The 18,935-nt window shown below is 41.7% G+C and overlaps 1 protein-coding gene across 1 annotated transcript in view; it reads left to right on the top strand.

Moving 5' to 3' along the window:
* Window positions 1-18,632, top strand: part of RRAS2 (RAS related 2) — a 41,963-nt gene extending 23,331 nt beyond the window's left edge. Inside the window, exons 2-6 of the mRNA XM_030949320.1 lie at window positions 7,315-7,402; window positions 7,883-7,985; window positions 9,370-9,478; window positions 16,589-16,707; window positions 17,166-18,632. Of these exons, the coding sequence (XP_030805180.1) occupies window positions 7,315-7,402; window positions 7,883-7,985; window positions 9,370-9,478; window positions 16,589-16,707; window positions 17,166-17,253 (507 nt within the window). The 3' untranslated portion in view covers window positions 17,254-18,632. The remainder of the gene's footprint in view (window positions 1-7,314; window positions 7,403-7,882; window positions 7,986-9,369; window positions 9,479-16,588; window positions 16,708-17,165) is intronic.
* The last annotated feature ends 303 nt before the right edge of the window (window positions 18,633-18,935 follow it).

Here is an 18,935-nt window from a genome sequence, read left to right as displayed (position 1 = left end):
GATGTGTTCACTCAATGTCCATGGAGGGAGAGGGACAGAGGAGTCTGTGGTGTGTAATAGGACTGACACTTTTAGTTTTTCCAGGTTAAGCAAAGCTTTTGACAATCCTTGCATTGCATAAGAAATTTAAGGAGAAGACTTACCTCTACTTAACCAAGTCAGGTGTTTATTTCTGTATCCTACTCTTTTCTGTCTTCCAGTTGTATGTTGGCAGGGCAGTAATCTAATGGATGAACTCTGAGGCTGCCGTGGCTTGTACAACAACTTTGCTTTTTCCATTATTATTTTCTTCTTCAGTAGAACTGTTAATGTTTCATTAAGCATGTACTTAATCATAGTTTGGTATTATATATATGTGTGTTGCTATTTTTTCGGGAACAAATAAAAATTTTCAGCTCGTGTATGAATTTCCAAAGGGCTTAGCTTGTACATGTCTCATGTCATCTTTCTTTCACTATAACTTCCTTCAGCTTAATCCTCTTCTGTGTTTGTGACTTCATGAAATGAAGTGTTTCACATCACTGGGTAATGGCAGTAATTGAAGTTACAAATGACATCTGTTTCCCTGGACAGCCGTAACAATGCTGACAGTACACATTAGGGCACGGGGAAGAAGTGCAAATTGAGGGAAGCATCATTGATTACTTGCAAGCGCTGACTATATTTTAATTTATATTTCTTGGAAGAAAGGAATGGGTGCTCTTACTGTTTGTATAATAAAAAGAAAGAACCTCTTAAAGATTTGTAGGAATATGGGATGATTAGATGATGACACACTTAGCCTTCTGTAGCATGAGGCAGTTCTCTAATCATTGTTTCTTTAGTCTGGCCTTTATCAGGATAATTCTAGACCTTTGGCCTTCTATTCTCCCAACATTCAACAGCAAAATACTTGCCCTCATTCTGTAAATTATGCCAGCAAAGCCTGCTGAATGCAGTCCTGGGCATTTATGTTTGAAGTGGTGCTGGGTTGCTGTGGGTGCCTCCTGCAGTCCTTTTCTGGTACTTGTTTGGGCACTGCACAAAACCTTTGCAGAGGTGGCAAACCTGTCATCAACCCCAACAGCATCCACCTCCTGCTTTTCCAGCACCAACCAATGAAATCTGTCTGGAAATAGTGGGTCCTAGTGAACCACCTGCTCTTGGGGAGGTGTGTGTTTGCTATTGGAACAAGCTTGTCAGAGACTCTCTGATTAGTGGTGTGCTCTTAGTTTGTTTGGGTTTTTCTGTGACCCAAGTGCTTGGGACTCTGTGAAATGCTAAATTTGTGTGTTTTGCTCTGTCTGTTCCTTTATTCTGGAACGCAGTCTGGGTTTATGTTTGCTTCTAGAAGTCAGGGTTTTTTTACTGCATGTTTTGCTTGTTTTCTAGCCAGCCAACTCATGTCCTCTGAAGGAATGACTTCTCCTTTGTGCTGTGGAAGGAGGTTCTTTTAATCCCTTGAGGTGCTGGGGCCCTGAGCTGCTGCTTTGCCTCACTGCCTCTGCTGCTGGGCAGGTTAGCCCTGGACCAGGGCAGCACAGTGCTTGGGCAAGGTGGCAGGCTACTGTCACCCATCCTCTAGCAATTGCCTGTGGTGACATAGAACCTGTCTGCTTCCTCCTCCAGAGACAGGAGCATAGATTAGGACTCCTAGAAATGGTCTCTCACTTCCTTTGCAAGCTGGAGGAGGGCACAGTGTGTCACTGGGATCACTTTAGTACAGACGTGGCTGGTCTGCCACTCTTAGGTAGAAGAGTTGATGGCAGAGGCTATGAGATGTCATGGGTGGAAGGACAATGGAAGTTGCAAACTTCAGTCATTTAGGTCTTAATTCCTGGTCTGGGAAGGCTTTTATGGTGTAACCAAGTACCTCAAAGAGAAAGGTGTCCACTTTTGGCCATGGCAGTGGAGCTCTGGTCTTAACCTGTGGCACTGGCTTTGTCTATGGCTTGGAATGAATGCTGGAAATACTCATTTAAATGAAGAGAACTTAGGTGTCTGTCTTTCTGGGTTGAATATTTCTGATGTGATCAGTGTGGTGTGTGACAGGGCTGTGGCTGGTGCTGCTGTTTGTTATATGCCCATGGTGAAGGCCTGGCAGTGCAGGGGGTGAATTTGGCTTCACAATGGTTGAGTGACTCAAGAGCAGGCATATTCTTGGTGAAGTGCAGGGGAAATGAGGTAAAACCTAGAGAAGAGATGACAGTCTAAAAGGCAGGCAAAGGAGAGACTGCCAGAAGAAATACTCTGTCAAGGAGCATGGCACGGGAATGTCTTGGGGTCTTCAGGTATTTGGGGATTTATTCAAGTCTGAAGTTGAAGCTTTGGTGTTTGGTGTTGGTCCACACGTATTTGTTTTAAGTTCTAACATAAAGATTATAGCTAGGGAGGATTTTTGGGCTGTTTGCAATGCTCAAATTGCACATGCTTATTTAAATCCAGAGCTGGTCTGTAACTGTAGCTGGAGGGTGGAAACCCTTCTATTTCCTTGCCTTTGCTGGGTTTGAACCAAAACCTTAAAACATGTGGAAAAAATTTAAATAAGCAACCAGTGGCTCTTTGAAACATTATGTGTATGTTTAGTAAATACAGATGGAGATTATAGAGACAGCAAGGATGAATGTATATTTTGGCATGTACCTCTGCTTTAACTTACTCATAGTGGTGGTGTGCTCTCACTGTGCTGGGCTGCCTGCAAGGCCTTCCAGCCTGGTGTAAAGAGAAGGGGAGGAATGTTCTGCAGCCAGCCTCTGGACTGCAGCTTAGGGAGGCAGCTTCCTGTCAACAGCATCCTACTTCTCTCCCACCCTAAAAGTGCAAAAGAAAGTTATCTCCTGACTTTTCATTTTATGCACTGTTTATTACTTCATGAAAAGTGGCATAAGAGCCATGAATTGGCCCAGAGGGTTTCCATCAAAGGTGTCTTTACTTAGTCATTCTTATTAATTTATGGAGTGGGACTCCAAGCTTGTCAGCTAATGGAGGAATTTCTCTATGTGTATTAAAGGCAACAAATAAATGGAGGAAGAGGATAAACTTAAGAGCAGGTTTTCATGTCTTACCAAAAGACTTGAGTGATTGAAACACTGATTTAGGGATTGCTGTTGCCTTAAACAAAGACTGCTGGAGCTGTATTCTGTCTAGTGTCATTGTTTCCATGCACTGCAAGTAGAAACTCCTGTGAAGATCAGGAGGTCGTTTGAAATGCATTTTAAGACAAGTGTGTACATAAGAAGGGATTTTAGTGGTGGGTTCCCCAGCTGTTAGTGATGTAGGTAGTGTGGGATTGGGGATTTTTATGCTCTTTTGGTTTTTTCCCCCTTTACAAAAGCCCGTGGCCGCAGGCTTTCCCGTCTCTGGGCTTGATTGCCTCAGCAGTCATAGAAAGAGAAAACCTAGAAAACCTGTTGCATAACATTCTGGGTAAATTGAATGGTTGATGAGACTACTGGGCTCAACTTCTTATTTCCCTTCTAGGAGATGGGTGGAAAGAGCTTTGATTTTGCTAGTGATTAAGGGGGTGGTGTAACAGGAGAGCGTGTTCAAGTTACTATCTCCTTAGAAGAAATTTAACTGCTTCTAATTATTTCCTGCAGGCAGTGGCCAGCTGCAGTGGAGCCAGCTGAATGAGTTGTAGCTCCTTGGATTTGTCAGAGGAACTCAATGACTCCTAGAGGAGCGGATCTGACACCCTGGGCTGTATGGGGCCACCCTAGAGAGCCATGCCCTGTGTTCCATGCCAGCTCTCATCCCAGCTCCTGCTGTGCTTCCTGGGACTGCTGTAGCCTGGCAGGGTGGCTGCCCTGGGGTGTCAGGGCTCGCACTGACACTTTCATAAAACACCCAGGACTAGGCAGGCCTGGCTATTCCAGCACTCTGGGATGTGCTGGCTCCTCTGATTTGTCTGGCTTGGCATCAGTTTGAAACCAGCCGGTTGTCAGTGGTTTGTGTCTGCTGCAATTTGGCTCCTGTTAGGCTTTTAAGCAGTTCTGCCACAAACTCCTTGACCTCTGCAAAGTTATTTATGCTGGTGTAGGGTCTTGGGCTTGCTGGGTGAGCAGGCACCTTGCCTGGACAGCATTCAGGAGTGAGGGGATGGCCTCATGGAATGTTTCAGCATATCTGCCATGCCTTAATTCTTTAAACACAGCCTGAACAGCAGCAGGAAGGTCCATTTCTGCTCAAATTGATAAATACTGTGTCTGCTACATCTATTTTTTGTAAATCAGCCCAGACTCAATAAAGCCTGCGAGCTGTGGTTGTTGTGTGTCCTGCAGCATATAGTCCCAGTGCAATTTGGGAAGGAAGACTCCTTCAAAACCAGCAGCTGTTTGAGGCACATAAGCCTTGCCCAGTGCCTGGAGCTAAACCACAGCACTAATTGCTTTGCAAAGCTCTCCCGTAGTGGCTGTGACAGCAGATTTGGCAGTGCCAGCTCCCTGGGAGGGAAGAAAATACTTGTAAGAGCAATTGTTACATGGGGGATCTGTGGCATCTGCTCGTTCTGAATTTGACATGTGGCTGATGCTGGATCAGGATGACTTAATCTTGTTTCCCTTTTTGAGGGAGGAACCGTGTTCCATGTCTCTGTACCTAGTCTTGCACTCTTGCTTTGTGTATAGTTGGGTTTTTTTAATTAAATAAAAAAAAACAAACTAAAAAGGGTGGAGGGAGTCACAGAAATGCCCTGCAGATTACAGAACATGCTGTAGTTGTTGGCCCTTGGACAGATAATGAGGAAAATAAGAAGAATCCATCTGAGATCATTATGGCTTTCTTTTTCTGAACTCTCTTAGTGAAAAATACTGCCCATGCTAGATATAAACTTGCTGCTTTAGGTGTTCTACTAACTCTGATTCATGAGAGCAAAATAAATTGATTCCAAAATCTCCCTTTTATTTAAAAGCTGCTATCCTTTACCATTTTGTAGATGTAAAGGTTCAAACAGTAACTTTTGAATTCTGCAGGATGGAGGAATGAAAGCTGAAGCTGGAGAGGGATAGGGAGTAATTTCAGAGTGCAGGCTTTATCTTCCATGGTTTAGTCACTTAATGCTTTTTTATAAATATCACTTTCTGTTTCCTTAGTGAAACATAGGACTTAAATTCCCTTCCTTCATCCCTTTAACGTCAGATTCTGTAAATGATTTTATTTATATATTTGTATGTTCACCTAAGTTTCTCATCCATCTTTTAAGGTTTGTTAAAGGCCACAGAAGAATTGAGATCTTATTTACAGTTTGTATAAATTCATTCCTCAAAGTCTCTTCCTAAGCTCCTGGATAGCACGTTTTGAGTCATGGATAGAGGCAAAAGAAAAGAGAGAGGACACTTTTGAAGGCTGAATTTTCTCCTCTTTAAATCTTAAAGGGAAGCAAGGTAAAGGGATGACTTATAGTTTAAAGAGCTGCTTGTTCTGAGGTGAGTGTTCTGCTGCCTATAGATGGGCATTTTGGCTCTGTGTTGCATTTAGCATCATTTAGGCCTGTTGGTTTACTGGAATTTTTTTAGTGGTAGAGTGTTAGTTAGGGTTTTTTTTTTTGTTTTGATTGGTGTGGGTGGGGTTGAAGCAGGGTGACTGTTTAGCCTGGGTGCATCAATGCAGACAGGCTGTGGCTGCTGTGTAGGTGTATCCTGAGAGGACGCTGATGTCTGCTTGAAATGCAAAGGAGCTGCTCAGGGTCTCTGCTCTGGGGGCAGCAGTTTTTTAGTGTGGTGCCAGCTCTAAATGAACAGATCAACAGCAACCTGTACAAACTCCTCCTGCAGCCAGCTGCATGATGGCTGTGGTACTTGAGCACAGGTTATATACAGCGCCCACAGCTGGGGATGTGCTTCTCCCAGCAAGGGAGCTGCAGCTCAGCCAGTGAGCTCTGCTGGGGAACCCCTGTCCTGAATGCTGCTGAACCAGGAGCCTGGCATGGCCATGTCCCAGTGCTGGGCTCAGCTGGGTGCACTCAGGACAGTGTCCTGCAGGCTGTCCTCACGAGCAGCTCCTCACCTGGACTGGACATGGGCAAACACAGGCACATAAATGATCTGCAAGGAACAGAGATAACTGTGTTCTGCAGTGACAGTGGTGTGTCTGGAGAAGGTTAGTGGGCTAGCGCTGTGATTTCAGTTCTTCCCCCCACCCCCGGTTTTTTTTTTGTTTTCTTTTCCCAACTGTGACATCTGTTAACTTGATTTCAGTAAGTTTAGAGGAGCAGAGTGTTGTCTTATTGGTATCTTTTAAGTTTGTGTGATGGGAAAGGTGCTTTAGCAAAGTCTCCTTTTTTTTTTTTCTTCCTAGGAGTCATTATGTAGTTTCAAAACATTCTTAATTCCTTACTGGTTTACAGAACTGAATAATGTACACATGGTACACCTGCAGTTCTGCACAAATTGTTCACTGAGTGCCTGCTGGGAACATAGATGGGAAGGAATTTGATCAGGGTTCAGATTTGTTATGCCAGTGTGATTCCTTCAGTTTTAGGTGAAGTTAACTTTACTATGACTGCATGCAAGCTAAAACTTCATCCTTTGTATTCTAAACTTGTCTTCTGATGGTGTTGTTAACCCAGTATTCAGTACCAGATCACCCAGTCTCTGGGGAAATGTACCAGAATATGCTTTGCTGTGCAGTGTGGGTGATAAGCAACAGCCTGGCAGTGTCTGGTGGAGCCTTGTGCTTAGACCATGGGTGGCACAGGCATTTCATGGCTAATTCTGCTTTCAGGGGTTGTCTGTCTGGGGGCTGTGAGTACTTAAAGTCATTAAAACCAGGAGAGAAATCCTGGGAACCAGGATGTTCTACCAAACTTCTTTCAGCTAACAAACTAAGTGCTACTTGTGCTGTGTGGAGCTGTTGCTAGACATTGTTCTAGAACTGCTAGGGAATTCTAGAAACAGCTGAGAAAGTCCTGATACTTCCTAGAAATTTCTGGCTCTGGGATGGGGAAAGGAAGTTGTGTAAACTTGAGAATGTCAAAGAACTTCTAAACCCTACCAGAAGTTCAGAGAAATTACAAGAGACCTTAGAAGTCCATAGAAACTGAAAATTTGTAGGGATTTCTGAGAAATCCTAGGAGTTACCAGTAATGTCTAGGAAATGTTGGAAAGGCTGTAGGAATCCAGTGAACTCGGTGACTCTTCTAGTAATGTCTACAATTTCTGAGCATTTACTAGGAATAAAAAAACATTACTGGATATCTTTGGATGAAGAACCAAATGGTTGTACATGGATAAACACACTCACTTTCCTTATGCTGTCAAGTGTCCAGTTTTAGCGTCTCCCTCAGTGAATGTCCTGTGTGTGCTTGTCTAAGACACAAACCTGTTTTCTTCTCTGCAGTCCTACTTTGTTACGGATTATGACCCAACCATTGAGGACTCCTACACCAAGCAATGCGTGATCGACGACAGAGCCGCGCGCTTGGACAGTAAGTAGCCCGCCCACAGTGCCCACAAAACTAGGATTAGGAACTTTTTGTTATTCCCAGGAGTTACCTGGGTGACATGGTGGCATGAAAAACACACCTCTGTGCTGCCTCTCCCAAGTGCAATAGAAATGCTTTGCTTTAAAAATTTTAGTTCTTGCATTTTGGTGATTTGTTTAAGAATAAATCAACAACCCTCATCCTCATGTATCTCTGAGCATTTTCCATCTGTTTCAGATGGTCAGGAATTAGCAGAAGTCCTCAAGTGTTTTGTTGTTCAGTTTGTTTGGGAGGTCTTGAATTGTTCAGTCAGTGCAAGAATTTGTTGGGACTATTAGAAAAATATCCAGTAGTATCTGCCAAGAGTGGTTTCTGCTTGGCTATGATGCACAGGAGAGACTTTCACAATATCTTATCAGGAATATTTTTTTTCAGTCTATCAGAACATGAAATGTAATAATCCATATTTTTGCTTCTGTTCAGTTCTGGATACAGCAGGACAAGAAGAATTTGGAGCCATGCGTGAGCAGTACATGAGGACAGGGGAAGGTTTTCTGCTTGTTTTCTCAGTCACAGATAGAGGAAGGTAAGCCTGAGGTCAAGTTATTAAAACAAACAAGTTTTAATTATTCTTAAATTGCACATGATCCTTAACTGAAATAATCTCAAACAAAACATTGTGTTCACTCTTAGGTGCAAGGTGTGATGCTCTTTCAGCACTGAAGAAGACCAGTTTTGAACCAGTCACTTTGTGAAAGTGCCTTATTTGTTTCAATAGATGACTTGAAAGCATACAAAAAAACAAAAAGGATAGCTCTGTTCAAGAACTTTATTACAGTCCAGAATACCATTTTCCTGGGAGTGTCTGTTATTCAGTCAGTTCTTGGGAATATCCCATGTGCAGCATCAAGTAGCTGGCTCTGGGTTTCTAAGTGGGTTTAGGGTATGTGCCTGCACTCTTTTGCAGGCAGAGGTCCCCCTGCTTTCCCCTATGCATTGACTGAATGGCTGCAGAATGCAGATGAAACATCTTCTTGAAGCTGATGAAGGGCTGTGCTGGGTGACATACATCCCTTCTAGTTACCTTTGCATGAGTTGTCTGGCTACCTGGTTCTTTTCACTGTGACTTTTCTACTGATGATCATCTTGCTTTTAAACTTTAGCTGGCAAATTAGGTGTAAATGCCTTCAGGCTCTATGTCTGGAAGGCTACAAAGGGTATGTGATTATCTGCAAATGTCTATGCTGAAGGTCCTTATGTAGTGATGTAGCTTTAACAGTGTTTACTTGAAAGCAGTGATTTATTTATTCATTCTCCAAAAAAGCTTGCTTAGGCCAGAATTAGCTTGTTTAGCATACCATCCTGGAAGAAGTTTTCTGCTCACCTTTCCTTAAACACTGCTGGAATATTCCTTATGCTTGAAAAGCATCAGTACCTGGTTTAACTTAATTGGAAACTGGAAAGCTTTCTGCTCATTTAGCCCTGCCATTTTTCTGTCCTTGACAAAACAAAACTTTCCAGGTTCGATAGCTTCCCTCAGAATTCTTAGGAGTAGCTCTGGAGGTTGCCAGCTGAAATATCGCTCACCAGGGTCTCTATGCTGTGGTTTGAATATTCTAGATGGAGTACAACTCCAGGGTCAGTATTTGTAGAATGGACTGTGGTTGCTTGATTCTCTGCAGCACACTGGCCCTGGGTCCCTGTGGATTGAGACACAGTCAGTGTTTTGCTCACCCTGCAGCCCCACCTCAGCCCAGTGCAGAGGACACTGCTCATTTGGGGATTTTTTGGTTTGAGTGTTGGATGGTTCTCTGACTGGTCATGCTGTGACTCTGGAGTGCCTGCAGCTGTCTGTGCTTGTGTGTCATGGCAGGGCAAGTCCCAATATGTGACTCATAGTTTCTGAACTTTTTCAGAACCTGAGAATCTGTGAATTAGTGCACTGATGCTCTGCTTGTGTTCTTTCACAGCTTTGAAGAAATCTATAAGTTTCAGCGACAGATTCTTAGAGTGAAAGATCGCGATGAGTTTCCAATGATTCTTGTTGGTAATAAAGCAGATCTGGACCACCAAAGACAGGTAATTCATTCGCTCTTAGTTACTGCTCACTTTCTTCCAGAAAATCCAGTTTTCCCCCAAAATTAAACTTCCTTCCAGAATGGGAACAAACAAATGAAAAGAGTCCTATCATACAAACTAATTCCAATGCAACAAACTCCACTCAGTTTCTGTACTTGAAGAACCTTAGGAGCACATGATGGCATTCCATACACTGCACATCTTCTGTCTGACTCAGTAGGGCTATGTTGAGACCAAGTCTATTCACAGAGCTGAGAGCTTTCTGTCGTGACTTGATTACTCAGGCATGAACGTGTCTAATTCCTCAGTTCTGTTACTCACACTGCACTGTGCCAGCAGAGTGCATTCCAACACTAACTCCAGCCATCCTTAGCCTTCAGTGCTCTTGCTTTTACCTTTCACTGCTCTTATGTATAAATTAGTGGTTAAGTCACTGCTTTCTCTTTGGCCACTCATCTTCTGCATAACTGACTTAAAGCTTTAAAAGTTGGAAGTACAGCAACACAATTTCTGTTATATTTATGTACCTTAAAGTTTTGAAACCAATAGTTTTCAACCTCATCTCTAGTCACAAGACTACTTAAAATATTTCGTTTAGAATTATTTAAAAGGCTTTCAAATATGTTTTTCTTAGTTGCTGTTGATTTTTAATGAATCAAAATAATTTGGGCTGAAATGAAAATAACCTTACTATAGCAGCAGGAAAGGAATAGATGTCAAACTTGTATTTTCTTCAGCAACTAATTTGAGAAGATTAATATTTTCTCTTGAGACAGTAAGATGACATTGAAAGCTTGGTGGCAACACAGGATTTTCTGAGAATAAAGTAAATATTGCTAAATTGCTGTAATTGTTCTAAGAGTTTCACAAGGAAAAAAAAAACCCATGGTTTAAAGAGCTCAGTGAGTTAGTTTAAGCAATGTTGAATTACAATTACATTACAAAAAAGTTCCTGTTGAATATGGTCCCTTGGCTGTCACAGCCTCTTCATCCCAGAAGCTGTGTAGAAAGATCATGACTAAATTAAAAGCTATGCTGAAAGATGCTGTATTGAAAGAAGTTTTCACAGAAGTAGCTCACAAATTCCTCTGAAATAACTTGAGTACTCACACATTCACAGAACAGTCTGTCCCTGAGACAGGGACATTTCATTCCCTGTCATTCTTCAGTTACCATCATGCCCCCATCAAAATCCCTAGATTTAACCTTGCAGGTCCTGGAACATCTATACTTCATCTCCTGCACAAATGTTGGCATTGAAATTATGGAGGTGAAACTGAACTGTTCTGCTAATTGTAATTGCTGAAGGACAAACCTCAGATGCTTTGGGAGGGAAATAACATTGTGGCTATCAGCCCCAGCTCTCAGGATACCTGCAATTGTAGTTGGTAACCCTGGACATCCATTTCTAGAAACAGTTGTGAACTTTGCTCTCTCTCCTCCACCCTCCTCATGTAATTACACTGCCTCTGTTTCTCTCTTAAAGGCAGAGAGGTGCCTGTCTCCTGCTGGTCCCTCTGCCCTGTTCCAAGCTGCTTTTTCAGGTGGAGATGGGCTGGAACATGTTCAGGCTCAAAGCAGCTTTTTCTAAATTACTTAACTTTGCGATTTTGCTGCTTATGTCAATATATGGCACCAAAATTTCTTTTGGTTTTTATGGCTATATTAATTACCTTAATTGATTAGATGCTGATGGGCATTATTTTTTGTTGCTCTCACTCACTATTTATATACCAATTGGTGGACCTGTCACTCCCATCACAAGCTGGGGTTTAGGCAGGTATAGCTGAGAAAACTTTTCTGGGTTTGCTTAAACAGCTACTACATGTTCTTAACTCTTCCCTGCCCCTTCCCCATCACATGGTGTGTTTCACTTGGGCTTCAGTCAGTGTGAAGGAATGATTGTGGGATGCTGAGCTGACATAATTGGACCCCACAAGGGAGAGGCTCCCCTCCCACTTGACTTCACATTCCCATTCTTTCCCAGATCTCACTTGAAGCACTTTTGGAGTTGAATCATCTCTCTGGATGGGGAGGAGCAGGACTGGCTTCCTGGGACCTGTGTGAGCTAAATCAGTTTGCAGCAAGATTTGAGTGCCAGTGCTGGTAGCATGGGAAGGGGTGGGGCTGTGGCTTGGAGCAGAGCAGGGAGGAGTTGGGCTGGGGGGAGCAGTGAGACCTCGCCCTTTGGCAGCAGCCAGCAGGGAGATGTTATCAGCTGGGTGTTACACTCTCTGAGGGGCACCAGCTTGTTCATCTGGCTGAAAACTTGTCAACCAGTCCTGCCACCAGCTAAACCAACTAGTCCAAAAGTGAGAAGAAACTTCAGCCTGACAAGCAAGGTCATCCTGCTCTGGCTGCAGGTTTCTTGGCAGGCAGCTGTGCTGGGAGCAGTGGGGTCAAAGGCGAGAGTGCTCCCTCACCTTGGCTGGGAGTGCTGGCTCAGTGGGGAGTGTGGGACAGCCCCAGGCTGTAACCTGTGGGCAGAAGTGTGCTAAGGGCAAGTCCTCTGCATTTTTACACTTTGCCTGCTGATGGGTCAGGCCCCATTGGGCACCACCAAAAATCTGCTAGGCCGTGCTTATCTTTTACTTATCTGCTTCTTCTCTCTTACTTAATCCCAACTGTACGCTTCTCATCTTTAGAATTAAGGTAACATTTTTAGAAAGTCAGGAAGCTGGGTATCAGTTTTTAGAGCAAAACTGCTTGTACTGGGCATCTGCCTGCTTTTTCCTAAAGGCAGGAGGCAGACCAGTGAAACACATGCAATCTCTGAAAGACTTAAACCCAGTTAAAGTAATTTAGTGTGTTTGGATCAGCAGATGATACTCAGCAACAAATCTTCCCAGAACCCAAAGGAGTTAAACATGTGGAAGAGTTCTGGTTGTCTCAAGGGCCTGGCCACACCTTTATCCAAGTAAATATGTGTTGAGGTTGAACAGAGTACAGAGTACTGTCGTTGTGACACCATAAATCTGGAGGCTAATGATGCATAACTAATCATCCTCGTGTGGTGGCAACTGTTTCTCAGGAAATACACGAACTGGGTTGTACAGCAGAAGTGCACAAACAGTGGTATGATCTTGATGAATTGTTGGGGCTCACCAAAGGTGTGGTGTAAATTAGTGGGGCTTTATAAACTAGAGACCAACTCACAAGTGGTTTTGGGAGGGACGTGAAGGAGCAAGTTTGAAATGGCAATTTGTCATGGTAAGAACTGTATAGATAAAGAGAGTTAAGCAGCTTTCTTGTGATTTCTGTCTCTCAATCTCCACGGGTTACATTGACAAAGAAAAGTGAGTCTTTAGAGGACAAGCAAGCATTAATCTTTAGAATGTGTGATAAGCAATGAGGCTGCTAGTGTTTCCAAATTCCCCAGTCACAAATTGCTGACTCTGAAACCAGAATTGAAGCACCATCTCTTCACTGCTCTTTCCTAAAGTAAACGCTGTGTAGCAGTCTTTCTGTTAAATGGGTTAATTCCTTAGAACTCGACACTGGATGTTTCTACTGTAAGATAATTCAGTAGGGCACCAGATGTTTTAATAATAACCACTAGTGGTGGAGGAGTAGACTTGTCAGTGCAGGATATGTCTGACTTTCTGTAGATAACTGCTAGCTTAAACTGGGTCAAGTCTGATCATTCCCCAGATGGCAGGGTTTCAAGGAAAATCCAAGTTGCAACAGGCAAGTGCTTGGGTTTCATTAAATGCTAGTTCTTGCTTTTGCATCATGACTGAACTAACACAGTGACCTAGGGCTGAGATCACCTCTGTTACCTTTAAAGCAAAAAGAGCAAGAGAAGTCCATGTGACTTAACTCTTAACCATCTCTTTCTTATATGAAAGTGTGACAATAACTTCTAGCAGTGGTAGATGTTGGGACTATGTGCAGGGACACCTCTGTGCCCACAGACAGATTGTACCTTGGACAGGAGAGTGCGGACAAACTGGAGGTAGGGGACAGTGAATTATCCCTGTAGGAAAATTGGGATGACAGATGCACTCTTCAGGAGTGATGGAACTCTTGGCAGAAATGGGCAGTGTTTTTGTGCTGGGAGCACTGTAGGGTGACCACAGAGTGGTAGAAATGGATTCATCTCAAACTTGAGGAAACATTTAATTGTTTCCTGTGTGATGTGTCCCTTAGTCTTGTTTAAGTGTCCAGGCAAAATGCAGGTGCAGTGTTAGGTAAGGCAGCCTTGTAGAGTTGCTTTAGGTGGAGGAAAGCATGGAAACTTCAGAAATTAATGTATTTCTGCCAGATACCAGACAGAATAGTAAAGAGAGAAGGACCTGTGTTCACAGGATTATTGTGCAGATACTCAAATGGAAACTGTTTCAGAAGAAGAATGTTAGCTTAGGGAGGTGGGGAATAAGCTTTTCCATGTTTGACTGGCTCACATCTTCTGTAATGAGTTTTCATTTGAGAAACTTTTACTAACTGTCAGAACAGGGAGAATGAGTGATATCCAGAAACAAACAGTAAAATATCCTATAGCAAAAGGGTGAGCATTATGGGTGATTCTCATTTGTATTCAGCCTTAAGCTCACTAAAACTGCAGAACCAACACACACAGATGTACACACAATCACTGCCATCAAATCTGTGGTTCTCTTTAGTTCTGTCACAATAACATCCAGTCTTCTTTAAAGAAAAAGGATTTAGTTTTTATTTTGGTGGTGATGTTAAATCAGCTGTCCCATCACACTTCCTGGAAAACTTGTCATGTTACAGGGTTGTTGTACTCAAGAAGTGACAACAAAAAGATGAAAATTCATGTTTTTATTTACAAATATTTTTATGTTTGTACTTAGATTTCCCTCAGCTTTGAAGATGGAACTGGTATGTTCTGGCCTCTAATTTACATCTTGGGCACTGCACATGTTTTCATAGTGTTTCCAAACCAAATATTTTTTTAAACTGACTTTTGAGGTCACCAAAATTTACCATAAGAAACTTGACAATATACTTGTGAGACTGGCAAAAAATATTTTGGAATTTAACAGTTACAGATACTCTTGTAAATACAACAAGAACTTTAATGTATTTATAATGGTTTAGATGCAAGATATTGTGGAAGTGTAGCTTAACTTCATTACAGTGTTAGTTTGACTTGTACCTGTAAAGTGCTTCAGGTACAATGGTGAAGAAATTCTTTAAACATGTGTTTAAAGATTGAGTTCAGCTTCTCCTCAGAATTAAACATTCCTTGCCAATTATTTATTTTTGTTGAACTTCAGCCTCTCTGGGCTTGCAAGAAGCTGTGCAGGGACGAAGAAAAGTAAAATGAGTTAGTTTTGCTAGAACTGTTCTATCTATAACTTACTAGTCTGAGGTAGAGATGTACAGAAGTTTCTGGAAGCACTGGTGCAAACTTTAGGAGATTGCAGAGTCACTGAAGTGCTAGAAAAGAGCTACAAATATTTGTCTGAGTGCAGCCTTCATAAGCTTTGCAACTGGAATATTTCAACATCTGAGGTCAGAGTGGAGGGTTGAAGTAGAATTGTTCTTGCTGGGGGAGCAGGAGTTTTCATTATTTTTCAGTTTTCAAACAGCAGTAGAGGACTGAAGCTCCAGTTCTTCCAGTTCTCCTTGAGTGCCCTGCAGTTAAAAAGGCAGCTCCAGTGGTTGATTTTGGGGTTGAGTTGGTCCTGAGGGTTTCTTTTTTGGCTTCAGCTGGTGGTGATAACACTGAAATGAATGCAGAGTTGCTGTGAGTGTTTGAGATCAGCAGATGCATCCTGAATTATTCCAGCTAATGGCACAGGGTGCTGGGAGCATTTTGTAGAGCTTCACAAGGGTTCAGTGGGAGCAGCCCTGATTTCAGCAGGAGGTGTATGGATATAGTGCCAGTGGGATGCTAAGGGCAGAGGAATCAAACATGTGGGAATGCCATGCATGGAGGCTCTTAAACCACTGTGTAGCTGTTTAGAAACTATTTTGTAAGCTGAAAAGTATTTCTAGACCATGTACTGTGGTCATGCTGCCATTACTTTTATATTCCCGTCTATTTCCATTTCTGTAGCTGCTTAATAATCTAATTAATCTAATTGATATTCTGAGTTCCTTTTCAGAACTAATTTAAAAATAAACTCTCCTTATTTTTGTTCTTGTATCAGTCCTCTACGTGCTGGTTTAATGTTTTTCTTTGAAAGCAGTGTAATCTTTGACATTTCTTCATTAGGCATTGTCTTGGCAAGATCTGTTGTACTTCCTTTTGTCACTGAGAGCTGCCCTTTCCTCCCTGGCCCTGGGGGTGACCTTCCCTTTGGACCATTGCACCACTCGGGGTGGCCTCTGTTCTCTGACCTCACAGCTTTCCACCTCATCCAAAAATACACAGTGGTCTCCTTTGGTTTTGCCTTGTGCCTGACTAATTCCTCCTTCCTAGAATGAATGGCCCACTGGCTTCCTGTCTTCTGCCTCATCACTTTAAGTTTTGTACCAACTTTTCATGATGCTCACTGTTTCCTGTTCATCTCCTTTTCCACTGTTGTCTCAAGGAGTCATTATGTAACCAGGGTTTCTTTAATATTTCTGAATTGCCTGAAGGCCTCATGGATTTTTAGAACTCTGGTAATCTAAACTATGTTTAAAACTGGCTGTGTTTTGTTATGTCATTAATAGGTCTTATTTTAAAATGACTTTTAAAAAGACTTAGAAGCTAAACAGCAGTTGTTTTAAGAGTAGTCTGATTTTTTGTTTGTTTGTTTGTTTCTCTAGATTTAGCTGGGACAATGCAAAGGTGAATTTAGTAATAATATTCAGAATTCTGTTAGTAATCCAGCAGATGCTGACTGAAGCATTTGCTTTGAGGAGGAGCAAGGGACTAATGTCTGCCTGGGAAGGAAAACTTAGTCTTATGCAGAACTGGAGGCACCTGGAGTGAGGGGGATTTCTTGGAAAGTCAGTCTCTGTCTATTGCAGAAACTTCCTTTAAAAAAAGTCTGTTTCCCAGCTGTATAATGTCGGCAAGGTGAAAACTCTGCTGTGCCCAAATAACCATTATTTTTTGAGGGAACTGGATCCTTAACATGCAGATGCAGAGTGTACTGGCACCAAGCTGCTTGCAGAACCCTTGAGCTTAATGACTGATGTCTGTTGCAGGTGACACTCGAGGAAGGCCAGCAGCTGGCACGGCAACTTAAAGTAATGTACATGGAAGCCTCAGCAAAAATCAGAATGAATGTAGACCAAGCTTTTCATGAACTTGTCAGAGTTATAAGGTATGGTAATGGAGACCAGATAATTCATGTCCATGTATTAATGGATAGCTGCAGCAAAGGTGTTGAAATGCAGTGGGAAATTGCTGGGAGGATTCTGCCTGCTGTTACCTTTAAGCTTTAGCCAATAAACTCCATTATAAAACACTCAGGTGCATTAGGAAAAATGCTTACATTAATTTAATATATATTTGAATGATAATTTTGTTGTCTTAATATTTGGATTTTATTGTCACCCAGTCAGTAAATATGATAAACCGCATCTGAGACTGGCCTTCTGTAAAAAATTTGGTTTCTTAAAAAAACAACCCCAAAAGGTGAACTCAAAACTATCACTTACTTTATCAGTAATTTGAATGTAAAAAGGAAGTGCATTCCCTATGAAAGTATAAAAAGAAAGTAGTTGTGTTTATCTACCTGAAAATTTTGCTATGAATTTAATTAGAAATACCTGTTTCCAGGAAATTTCAGGAACAAGAGTGCCCTCCTTCACCAGAGCCAACACGGAAAGAAAAAGACAAGAAAGGCTGCCATTGTGTTATTTTCTGAGAATCCCAAGAACCAAGCTATCAACTGCCAGATCATTTTTTTCTTTCCATCATTTTACATCACTTCTGGTATTGGTCTAGCCTTATATGTGCATGTCCTAAAAGTGGTCACCAGAATAGCCTTAGTCCAAGAAGCTGGCAGAATAGTTCTTGAAGAAGACTCGGTCATCCTGGGGCAGACTTCAAACCAAAACACTAAGGCTGCTTCTCTAATACCACAGTTCCTTCCTTCTGTCCCTTCAGAGCTTGCACCTTGTGGAGTTTTATTCGCAAAGGAGATGAAACAAAACCGTGTAGGACGAGGTGTTGAAGTCATGCATAAGTTGTCTCTTGTGAATTAATTTATTTTTACTTCTGACATTTCATTAGCTATTACAGAGACCTATATTGGGGTATAGAGAATACTTTTTAAAAAAGGGGTGGATTGGCTTTTTTTTGTTCGTTTGTTTCTGCCCTCAGTTAAATTAGACTTGAGTATTCAGCTAGCCTTAAGAAACCTACACTGAATTTCATTGTCAGCAAAAATTTTCATCTCTCATTTATGCTGCAGTTTTATTTCGGTGGCCAAAAACATTCTACTGTATTTATTTTTTGAATCCAGAACAGCTACAGGATGATTACTACTACTATTAGGATATGGCCAAATACCTGAGCTCATTCTGGATTGAGGCATTTCAGCTTATTAAGAAATTTCACATTATGTTTGAAAACAAATTGTGTCTTCCTTTGTATTTCTGGGTAAGGGATTAAGGAAAACTAAAATTGTAGCTGTTTTTGTTTCATGTGATATAAAAATGAATTTGATCTTTCCATTGTCAGAGATGATTAAATGTTTTTGCTATATACTTTTATACATTATTTTCTTATCAAACTAGTTAACAAGTATTTTTATATGTTTGTAAGCAAATATGCTTTCACAGCATAACTTGTGTATATGTAAAGATGAGTATTTAATTCTCACAGTTCACTTTTAACTGACAAAATGTGGGATTTGCCAAACTGTGGTAAATTTCTCCTTACTCTCCCGGTTATACCCAAGAATGGCCAATTATGTGCCTGCCCAGCACACCTATAGAGTAAAATCTAGTGTTGTGTTTTAATGAATTTCAGTATCCCTTACTAAAGACTGACCATTATGTGAATTATTAAACTGTAAGACTTTTAACTGATTGTTTAGTTAAACTGTGGATGGTTGTTTAATTTTGAGTTCTGTGGATTGTGTTTAAACAATTCAAGAGTATGGTCCCTGATATTGAAATACTGAGTGGTATTGCACAGTTGTCACCTTAACTGAATGTGTCCAACAGTTCTTTGAGACTTGATTATTAAGCAAACCCTTGTATAACTTCAGGTGCTAGAATTAAAGATGATCTAACCATTTTCGGGGGGTAAACACACTGCCTCTTTCTGAATCTCTTCCAAAACCTGCATTTTTTGGGGGGTAGGGGGGAAAAAGGGAGTGATGGAACCTGGCTGGGGAAGAGGGACACATCTGCAACAGCATTTTCCTCAAGGTTGGAAGTGAAGAAACTTTACTTTCAAGAAACATTTCATCTTAAGTCATGACAGATGACAAAAGCTGATGTTTGCTTTGGCTTGAAATGTGTAGTCAGTGGTCCAATCAACGATCCTTGTGTTTTCAGGCTGTGCTCACTCTCAGGTGTTCTGCCATAAATCTGGAAG

Source organism: Camarhynchus parvulus, chromosome 5 (assembly GCF_901933205.1).
Source record: "Camarhynchus parvulus chromosome 5, STF_HiC, whole genome shotgun sequence".
Taxonomy (NCBI): Eukaryota; Metazoa; Chordata; class Aves; order Passeriformes; family Thraupidae; genus Camarhynchus; species Camarhynchus parvulus.
The sequence above is the reverse complement of the archived record's forward strand: the minus strand, read 5'-3'. Positions and strand labels throughout refer to the sequence as shown.